At 52.8% G+C, this 11,161-nt stretch overlaps 1 protein-coding gene across 1 annotated transcript in view; it reads right to left on the bottom strand.

The window, feature by feature from the left end:
• Window positions 1-5,614, bottom strand: part of psd2 (pleckstrin and Sec7 domain containing 2) — an 11,275-nt gene extending 5,661 nt beyond the window's left edge. Inside the window, 3 exon segments of the mRNA XM_084469610.1 lie at window positions 2,394-2,418; window positions 2,924-3,760; window positions 5,081-5,614. Coding sequence (XP_084325736.1) covers window positions 2,394-2,418; window positions 2,924-3,760; window positions 5,081-5,607 — 1,389 coding nt within the window. The 5' untranslated portion in view covers window positions 5,608-5,614.
• Window positions 5,615-11,161: the final 5,547 nt, after the last annotated feature.

Genomic DNA, 11,161 nt, shown 5'->3' with positions numbered 1-11,161 from the left:
ACTGGGACAAGCCCGGTGGCAAATCCAAAGAGCTAGCTTAGCAGCATCAACAGCAGAGAGCCAGATATGTTATTTTACCTGTAGGTCCGCATTACGTGTGTGAGCTAAACCACAGGTCGGGAGGGCCGCGCGGTGACCAGGCAGACAGACGCACAGACCAACGGGGTCACGTTACGTTTCTCTGTCTTTGGGTTTTTCTCCATATGGTTCTTGTTATCACTTCCTGTTCGCAGTACTTCCGTGCTCCCCTGAACCCGGGTGCCATTAGGGTAATGGAACGTCCAGGAGATGCCTCAGCTGCTGCTAATCAGCCCACATCTCTCTGAGCGTAGCCTTTTTTTTGCGGCGGTAGAACGTGAAATCAGGGGTGAACAAAATGGTGGCCGTAGGGGGAGGGGGCGGGAGGTAGGGGCCACGGGGGTGGGGGAGGGGGCGGGGGGCGCTGGTCAGGTAGTACAACAGAAAAGCACAGACTCAACAGAAAGTGGAGTCCCAGTGGAGATGAGAGCGGGATTGGGGGTTACTCTGACCTTTATTTCATGCTTTCTTTCTTTTGTTTGTTCTTGTTCATGTTCATGGACGCGGAGCTTCTCAGATTCCCTCCATAAACTATCGGCATTGCACATTTCCACTCAAAGGCTGTAATGATACCGATGCGATATGTCATTATCTCATTTCATAAAAAGAAAAATAGGGCTAAGAAAGCTGACCACATTGACCACGAAATTGGAAAACATGACAATGTTATGAATGCAATACAAATATATCATGAATCATCCAAGGTCTATATTCCTTATAGACCTTGGATGATTCATGATATATTCTAAGTGTGTTCTAAGTGTATATCTGCACGTGTGTCCTCAATACTAATGGTCTGTTTTTTGTCCACTTCTTCAAACTCACTTGCCTGATCACTGGCCTAACGCTGTCACTCTGTGATCATCTTTTGCGTTGCCATCACAGACACTGACATAAACACGTGTAGCGTAGCAATGTCCCTGTGGCCCAGGACGTTCCTGGTTCCTGAGTTTACCGTGTTTGTTTCCCAGTGTACGGCCGTTCCTTGTGACATTGTAATTATAGTCGGAGGAAGCACGGGCGTTTGATGGGTGGGTGGGACGGGGGAACTCCATAGTTCTCTGGCTCCAGGGCCTCTTCAAACCCTCAGTGTCTGATGTGTCCAGCGCTAAATTACCCAGAGGAGGGAAATAGCAGAGCGGCGCTGCGCTGACTGGGGCCGCTCCACGAGCAAAAAAAAGGGGGTCAAAGTCAGACGCTGCAGTTCCCAAAACCGCTGGCTCATTTTCTTCCAGACTCAATAACGCCTCAGCTTGGATGCGTGTCTGCAACGCTGACTGCTACGGGGGTCGCGATGTCACAGACATACTGACTAGATATGGCCTGAGCTGCGCTGGGCAGTGGAACGTATGCGTCGCTGCCGCCGCCAGCATCTCGCTGCGGGGGGTAACCTCCCACCTGAAGGAATGAACGTCCGATGGGCCAGAGGTCCTTGCCCAGTCAGAATCACTTTAAGTCGCCTTCTTTGTAGGCAGTCTTCAAGGGGCTTGGTGTCTGACATACCTCAGACGTGTCTTTGTGATAATGATAGCAAAAAGAAATCAAAAATAAAAGCTTGATGTTTTTTTTCTTAGAAGCCGAATGCGATATCTAGTCAGTATATATATACACGTATATGTACAGGCTATATCTATGTCTGGGTGGAAGCGCACTCTGTGCAGCGCACGCAGGGTGAAGGCCCATTGATGTACAGTTCAACACATTCACACATTCCTAGAAGGGTTTCATTCTCCTGTATTGGCCCTCCGAGCAGCATAACAAACAGGAGAACAATGGGATCACGGTGGCTGTACTTTGGCGTGTGGGTCACCTTTTGACCTGATCACTTCCTTCCATGTCAAGGGCACGTCCAGAAACACAGCGCGAGCCGCCTCCTGACGCATTGCACGCGTGTGTGTGTGTGTGTGTGTGTGTGTGTGTGTGTGTGTGTGTGTGTGTGTGTGTGTGTGTGTGTGTGTGTGTGTGTGTGTGTGTGTGTGTGTGTGTGTGTGTGTGAGGTGGACATTGGGGGGGGGGGGGGGGGGGGGGTCTGCCAGTCTCATCCAGGCCACCCCCCTTAACCTACACACACACACACACCAGAGTGGGGTCTGACTCCAATGACGCCACCTGCTGGCCTCATTGTGTGTGTACAGTCACACTGGCTGTACACACACACACACGCACACGCACACACACAGTGTCTATCGATCGGTGTCATTTTACACATCAGCAGTATAAACGCATGGATATGGGACTGTGGGGTCAAAGGTCAGGAAGACGTACTCAGGCCTCTGCTTGGATTAAGATCGATGAGGAACAACTGCATGTCTCACAATCCCCAAGGCTGTGATCCCACCGCTGCGCGCAACAACACATCGACAACACGTGCACCAATCCGTTGCTGCAGCTGTTGGTCACTATGGAGACAGTGGACGCTATCTAGCTGAGGAAGTAGATACTAAAGGTGAAGTCATGGTTGGACGTCGACGCAACGCAAGGGGCTTTACGGAGCCGTCACGTCCGTGCGGACCCTCCTTGCGTCCACCTGCAAGGGCCTGACATGAAAAACTGTAACCTTGCGTCCAGGCGACGCAGCAGCAAGGGCTGTGATTGGTCCGCTCGCTAAATCATTTCCGGCAAACTTTGCTTTTCCGGTTCTCACTTCCGTAAACATAGATAAGATAGATAGGAGATAGAAGATGACAGATAGGCTACGACGAGGCGAACGACGAACAGCGACGCGTAAACCCCACACAGGAAGCAAAACGGGTTTGACGCCTGCGTCGAAGCGACTGCGTGGTCGTTGCGTTGCGTCGCCGTGGAACCGAGAAACCAAAAAAGCTTTACATGGGCTCCTCCTTACCTGCCGGCGGTCCCCAGGTCTCCGGAGTGCTCCTCCGGGGCCCCGCGGGGGCCCGCGTGGAAGCCGTTGGCCGTGTCCCAGCGTCCGGGCTGGCTGAGCACACACTCCGACCGGCTCCCGGGGATGGTGGTCCGCAGGGGGCTCCCGGCGCCGGCGCCGCCCCCGTGCCCGGCGGGGTCCGAGCCCCTGGCCCAGACCTCCCCGCCCTCGGGGCCCCCGGCCTCGGCACCGCCCTCGTGCTCCTCCACGGTGGCCAGCTCGGGCTCCAGGGGCTCGGGCCCCTGGGCGAAGGCCCTCTGCTGGATGAGCGGCGTCAGCGGCGCCTCGAAGCTCACGCAGCTGTCCGTCTCGTCGGTGAGCGACAGCACGTCCAGCGAGTCCAGGCTGCTGTAGCAGGTCCCGCCCCGCAGCAGCGCCGACTCCACGATGCGCTCGAAGGTGGAGCTGAAGCCGTCCCGGCTGCCCCCCCGCCCGTCCCCGTCGCCCGGGTCCCTCCCCTCCCCCTCCCCCTCCGCCTCTTCCTCCTCCTCCTCCTCCTCCTCCTCCTCCCGCCCGTCCACCTGCTCAACGATCTCCTCGAACGTGGAGCTGAAGCTGTCCTGGGTCTGGCTGACGGGCCCTAGAGGCTGGGCCTCGCCGACTTCCTCCTCCTCCTCCTCCTCCCCCTCCTCCCCCTCCTCCTCCTCCCCCACCACCTCGGTGACGGCCTGTTCTACCGAGGATTCAAAGTTGGAGCTGAAGGCATCCAGGTGGGCCGGCGTGGGCGGCTGCTGGCCTGCTCCTTCCTGCTCCTCCTCCCCCTCGTCCTCCTCCTGGCCCTGTAACCCATTCTCTAGCCTGGGAAGGAGAGGAGAGGGGGGAGGAGAGGAGGAGAGGCGGAGAGGAGAGAAGGAGAGGAGAGGAGCATGAGGAGAGGAGAGGAGAGGAAAAGAGAGTAGAGGAGAGGAGAGGGGAGGAGGAGAGAGGGAATATGGAAAAATAAAAAAATGGAGAAAAGAAAATCAGTCCAGGGAAAACATTCCAGTCATAATTACTTTTCATTCAGGAGAAAGAGCTAGTATTTGAACCAATAGCCTCCCCAGACACACTGACAGATGACATATTTAAAATAAAGTCTACGTGATACATAGAGTAGTACATAGAGTAGAAAGCTCCCCTATCTTTACTTTGGACAACAAAGGAACGATGGAATGACATTCATCATTTGCCTTATTTATGATAGCTATCGCTGAAACAACTCATGGTTGACCTATTTCAAACTTATATTATAAATAAATACATTGAACTGTTTTTTTTTCCAAACATTAAAATCTTGACATTAAAATAGACGCTGCAACGGAACAACTGCTATCATTAAAACATTCTAATCTGTCTTTGATCTCACAGTTTCCCTCCAGGCTGCAGTGAGTCCTGCCATGCTTTCCTCTGTTACTTCAACACGGTAGTAGTTTGTTTCCCCAGTTCTTCTCTCACAGACCCACTTGGAACTTTGCTCTGACGAGTCTATCCTCTCCTGAGCATTGGTGGTTCATTATTCATTAGCAGTGGTGGTTTGTGGCGGCTTGCGAGTCACCTCGGATGCACTCCTGATCTCTCATGCGTTCCCCTGGCTCACACGTCCCGCCGCTTGTGTTTGAACAACCAACAACTCGGGTTAATCTGAATCAGGCCCTGTGTTGAGTTTTGCACCACGGCGATGTTGGTGGGCTAGGGGTTAGCGGGAAGAGAGCAAATGGGCCGGCGACATGTAATTAGCTCAACCAGCTTCTAGTTTCTCAGCGTTAATCCCAAGAAGGCAAGGGCTGAGTATTGGGACATGACGTCGTTTGGTACGAGCTGGTTGCCATTAATACAACACATATTTCAGCCAATGAAATGCAATAGATCCACTCTTCTCATATCATGTGTCTGTAGATAATGTAGCTTACTTATTTTTATTTGAAGGTTTATTTGAATAGGGATAGATACAGAAACATAAGATAAGCTTGAGACAGTCTGATGTTTGCATCATAGTGTTTTTCAGCCAAAGCTTTTTTTTTTTTTGTCCCTAGCTTGTCGTAAGGGCAGCTAACAGTCCCTTTTACGCTCCTGGACCTTCTCCATAAGACCGCAGTTCTGTGTCTCGTCCTGTGGGCTGATGACGTGTCCCCGCCTCACCGCTCTGCTCGTGGAGGCTGAGGCCGGCTCTCCGGAGCTCCGGTCCCGTTTCCCTCCTCTCCGTCCTTGACCGCCTCCGTCTGCTCCGCATCTCCCGTCGTCTCCTCCTCCGCGGGGCCCTCGGACCCCTGGCCCTCCACAGGGCCCTCGTACCCCTGGCCCTCCACAGGGCCCTCACACCCCGGGCCCTGGCGTCCTGGGCCCTCCCGTCCTGGGCCCTTGCTCATCCCCTCGCCCTCAAGTCCAGGGCCCTCGCCCTCGTTTCCCGGGCCTTCTCTTGTCCCCTCGCCCTCACCCTTCTCCTCCTCCTCCTCTTCTCCTACTCCTCCTCCCTCTCCTCCCTGCGGGACAGTCTCCCCCTCTCTGCCGTCCTCCCCCTGTCCCGCGTCGCCCCGCTCCCCCTCAGTCCTGCCCGGGTTCTGGTCCTGGTCCCGGCGGGCGGCGGGGGCCCCGGGGGCCCCGGGGTCCTCTGGGTCAGGGGGGGAGGAGGGTGAGGACTGGGGCAGGGCGCGCCCCTCCTCGGTCATGGTTCGCTGTGTGCTGCTGGATGGGGGGCGGGTGGGGGTGGATGAAGATGCAGAACGGCTCTTCTGGACCGGGAGGGGGGGGGGTTGGCTATTTAGACTTCCTCCCTGGTGAGAGAGAGACACAGATGGAACAGGACAAGGAGGGAGGGAGAGAGGGGGAGGGAGGGAGAGAGCGGGAGAGTTAAATGGACACTTTGATGGGAGGAGAGCTACAGGAAGGAGCTGGCTAGGCCCCCCCTGACGTGAGTTTGTATATTTTACCGGCTGTAGGTAGAGGACACCTTCCCACCGCCGAGTAAGTCTTGGGGGTATAGGTACAAATATAGGCCTGTGTGTGTGTGTGTGTGTGTGTGTGCGCATTGCAAGTGTGTGTGTGTGTGTGTGTGTGTGTGTGTGTGTGTGTGTGTGTGTGTGTGTGTGTATTTGTGTGCATTGCATGTGTGTGTGTTAGAGTGTTTGTGTGTCTTGTGTGTGTCCATGTGTGTCTGTGTGCATGCGTATGTGTGCGTGTATGTCTATGGGAAACAGTTTGTCTCCTAAGCCAAATGAGGCCCAAAGGAGCCTTAAAAAAGGAGAGCGAGGAAAGCTAGAGTGAGGAGACTTAAGTACGACAGACAAGGAAAGAGGATTGCTCCATAAAGCCCCCAGTAGAGGCCTGTTGGAATGTTCTAGTCTCTCTCTCTCTCTCTCTCTCTCTCTCTCTCTCTCTCTCTCTCTCTCTCTCCCAAATGAATAGTAAACGAGCGATGTGGCATGTCTCCATTTGTGTTCCTTTCTCTCGTTTCACTTCTCTATCACCCCTCTGAATTCATCCGCGCTTCCGCTCCTCTCTCTCTTTCTCTTACTCTCTCTCTTTCTCTCCCCTCTCTTTCTCTCCCTCTCCCTCTCTCTCTCTCTCTCTCTCTCACTCTTCCAAATGAATAGCAAACGGTCCAATCTACTGTAAATCAGTGCTTTGATCAATGGAGATGCAGAGCATCAGCCTCCAGGGATTCACGAGCCCGTCTGATGTTCCAGAACTGTCCACCATATCTCTGTCCTACACGTGGGAACATCCCTGCTCATCCACTGAGAACATAGTATTTCCACGTTTAACAGAAATAGTGGCTCAAAATTGAGATGTTTCAATCCAAACATGTTTGAATGCTGTGGATTTCCTTAAAATGTGCAAATCCTCTCCTTTGTACGTCACTGCTCTGGCAAGATAAGCATGGCGAGAATGGCATTAAACAGTGAAGAGATCAAATACTACAGCTGGGGCATGAATGAAATGTAACTTAAGCGCTGATGTGTAAAAGTCAATCTTATCCACTGCTTTTTGTGAATAGCACCGAGTAGCAGCCTGGGGATCAATGTTCACTCCTAAGAGACGTCACAGAAAGAGCTCTTCCTGTGTGTGTGTGTGTGTGTGTGTGTGTGTGTGTGCAGGAAGCAGAACAAATGAAGCGGCTTGGAGAAGGTATGATAGCACTTGGATCACATCCCACTCTGTCTATATGGGGAAAGACATTGAATACCGATACCGTCTTTAAGTCTATTACCGTGCGTCCCGCTGCAGACTGCCCGTCGCAGAATTAGGTTCGAGTGGGAGAGAGAGAGAGAGAGAGCGCTAGAGAGAGATAGGGAGACGGAGGCGCAGAATGCTTACTATAAAATTGCCTGCGACCATATCTCTCTGATAAACAGAGAATCCATAGAGAGCAGAAGCGCTGCTGAATCATCAGGGGTGAGAGACAACATAATACTGCAGTACTACACTGTTCTACTACAACAGCCACAGCGTTCGCCCTGCACTGTCAGAACGGTGTCCCAGCAGCAGAGCGGTGTAGCTGCTGTCGGCGCTTGGCCCATTCGTCGGCGGAGGTTGTGTTTTTGTCTGCCTACCTCATTAAGGCGCCTTTGCCGACGCCCTGAACGTATTGCACGTCTTGTAATCCAAGGAGTTTCCTCTTCAACAATGAGCTCCTGTGAATCTTAAACGGTCCCCTGGTTCAGACCCCTGTGATCACAAGGCCTCAGATCGAGCAGAAAAAGCCGCAGAGAGCCTGCAACTGGTTTTCACCGAGCGGAACGGGAGCAGTGTTTGCGTTGTTTGACCTTTGGTCGCCGAGCAGCGCGGTGTGTCTGCTGCCCTGCGGTCTATCTGTGGCCGGGGGGACATTGAATCGTCTACCAGTGCGTCCCGTTACTGAGAATTCCCCATTCAGCGACTCTGCGTCATAAAGTATGTGAGAAAGTATTATGTCTATAGGAACACGGAACATAACCAACAAATAAGGAACCACTTAGAAGCAGCATGTTGCCTGAATGGACGGGTGATGTCAGGAGATGGCAACAGCCAACTGAAACCAGCAAACACTTTGGAGCTCATAATTGCGAACTACTTTGCAATCATTGAAGCGATTACACACAAACTCATTTGCACAAATTAGCCCACATTTAAATGTGCTAACAGCAGCAAAACAAAGGCACTTTTTGCCGACACTAAACGGTAAAAAAGATTACACAAGAAACGTTGTAATTCTAGTGCTGTATCGTTCTGCTGAACCCCCTCCATATTATCCCTCCAAGCTCTTCTGTTTTCTCTCTCACCATGTGTGTCTTTCTCCCTCCTGCTTCGAAAAATATTCTAATTTATGTGGACCGCTCAGACATCCCTAGATGTCTGCCCCTGATGTTTTTGTTCTTAAATGAGCCAGCGAGTGGAGTGACTAATTGTTGAAAAGAACGATGAACGTTTTCAAATTTACCTCAGTTCAGTGTGGGCGTGTGTTTCTGTGTGTGTGTGTGTGTGTGTGTGTGTGTGTGTGTGTGTGTGTGTGTGTGTGTGTGTGTGTGTGTGTGTGTGTGTGTGTGTGTGTGTGTGTGTGTGTGTGTGTGTCTGGTTAATGCGTGTATGGGCCTTTGTGTGTGCACCCCTCAGCGTATGGCAGTGTGATCAGTATCAGGGTTGAGCCATTGCATTCCACTTTTGTCAGCAGAATTGTGGTGGTAATTGATAAAGCCAAAGACCGTTATGCCTTATCCATTCTCATTAACTACCACCGGACTGTCAGCCAATCAGGAACTCATACACCACTCTGGTTTGGGATTGACTTGGTTGAAAGAAGGATTCCTTAAGAAAGTAGTTCCCATTCCTCGACTTCATTAACTGTCTGTCTGTCTGTTAATGTATCACTCTTATCTTCGACTTGCCTTGTGTGTGTGTGTGTGTGTGTGTGTGTGCTAGTCTACCTTTCTTGACGTCGATCTTCCACACACTCACAAAGAAACACACACACACACCCTTCTCTCTCTCTCTCTCTCTCTCTCTCTCTCTCTCTCTCTCTCTCTCTCTCTCTCTCTCTCTCTCTCTCTCTCTCTCTCTCTCTCTCTCTCTCACACTCACACTCACACTCACACACACACCTGAAAAGTAAAATGAAAAACCGTTAGAGGCGTTTATCGATTCCTGAGGGGGCCGCTGGGAGTGATAGGAATGATTGCTCCATAAAGCCTGGGCACTGGAGAGCCAGAGGCCAGGGACCAGGGACCAGGGACCAGAGACCAGGGGCCAGGGACCAGAGACCAGGGGCCAGTGACCAGGGGCCAAGAACCAGTGACCAGGGACCAGGGACCAGAGACCAGGGACCAGAGACCAGGGGCCAGAGACCAGAGACCAGGGGCCAGGGACCAGGGACCAGGGACCAGGGGCCAGAGACCAGGGGCCAGGGACCAAGGGCCAAGAACCAGGGACCAGGGACCAGAGACCAGGGACCAGGGACCAGGGACCAGAGACCAGGGACCAGGGACCAGAGACCAGGGACCAGGGACCAGAGACCAGGGACCAGGGGCCAGGGACCAGGGGCCAGCGACAAGGGACCAGGGACCAGAGACCAGAGACCACGGACCAGAGACCAGGGACCAGGGACCAGGGACCAGGGGCCAAGAACCAGGGACCAGGGGCCAGGGACCAGGGACCAGGGACCAGAGACCAGGGGCCAAGAACCAGGGACCAGGGGCCAGGGACCAGAGACCAGGGGCCAGGGACCAGGGACCAGAGACCACGGACCAGAGACCAGGGGCCAAGGACCAGAGACAAGGGGCCAGGGACCAGGGGCCAGAGACCAGGGGCCAGCGACCAGGGGCCAGGGACCAGAGACCAGGGAGATGAGGTGGTGGCAATCAGGACGGCAGGACGGCCGTGATTGGAGAAAGAGTTTTTTTACCAGCTTTAAAATAAGGGCCGGTGCGATGCATGTCAGGGCTGCAGTCATCCATCCGTCATCAAGCCCACCACTGGGAGGTCGGCTAATTAACCACTCAGTGTCTCTGACCTACTTCTTTATTGCACCGGGAAGTGCAAGTCATTTTCCGGGCCCACGTGGGTGAGTCTTTTGTTTGTCTAGTGAGCAGACGAGGGCCGTCTCACCAGGCGGTGTGAAGGACACCTTCTGGGTGTATTAGCAGAGGTCGTTCGTCGTTAAGTGCCTCTGCTAATTTGCAAAAAAACTAAAAAAACAAGTAGGATTTTCAGAACCGGTCATCATCATTGTACAGTTAATCCTGAATGGACTCATTGAATGACTGCATTACATTCATTTTTAATATCCAGAAGTGAAGATTATGCATAGCCACCATGTTGGGCCATGTATTATGCAACAGAGGACTTTATGTGGATGTGTTGTGATGGTCTATAATGCCATGAGCAGACACCACCATAGCAAAGTGCATCCATCTGTTGAGCATCGTGTATGCAGCAGCGGGCTATATACCGTTCCATACACCATTAGGCCCTATGTGAGGATCAGTGAAACACAGTGACTAGCCACCAGTCTCCATACAGGCCGAATACTGCTGGTTGAAGCTTCTAGTGGCCTCATTGGCCAGGGTTTGCCTCTGCCTCAACGCAGTGCTCCATGCTGCTCTGGTGCCGATCCAGACCGGAATCAATCAAGAGGCAGAACTTCCCATTTCGAAATGACATTTGGGTGGTGGATCTTCCTCCGTCTCCCAGTGTAAACGACAGCAATAACACTTGTGTCTTCTGGAATCAATACACCAAAGTGCTCCAGCTGGTGTTTATATTCGTAGCGCAGCACTCTGGTTGTAATGAAGCCAACCGTTTAATCAACCAGACCGGAACTGCCCTTTAAAGTCTACATTCACTTATTTCTGTGTATTATATATATATATATTCAACGTGCTTTACCGATAGCAACAGGACCCCCCTGATAAGCGGGCTGTCCGCCGTACACCTGTGTACATTTAGGGGATTTTGCTGATGCTTTTATCCAAAGCGACTTACAAACATTCATTCACACATTCACACAGCGACGGCGGAGTCAACCGCTCCGACACTCGAGGTGGAGGATCCGGGGATCGAACTAGCAACCTTTTGATTACCAGTCAACCCGCTCTACCCTACTGAGCCACTGCCGCCCCATGACCCACGGCTTGATGAACACCACTGCCTTGCAGCCTCAAATCCAGTCCTGTGGCTCTCCTGAGAGAACCATCTCCACGACGGTCGAGCTATCCACGCCTCTGCCTCCGTTTCCGCCCCTCCCCCTCG

This window comes from Micromesistius poutassou (genome assembly GCF_964030765.1).
Source record: "Micromesistius poutassou genome assembly, chromosome: 6".
Taxonomy (NCBI): Eukaryota; Metazoa; Chordata; class Actinopteri; order Gadiformes; family Gadidae; genus Micromesistius; species Micromesistius poutassou.
This window is presented reverse-complemented; position numbering and strand designations above follow the sequence as displayed.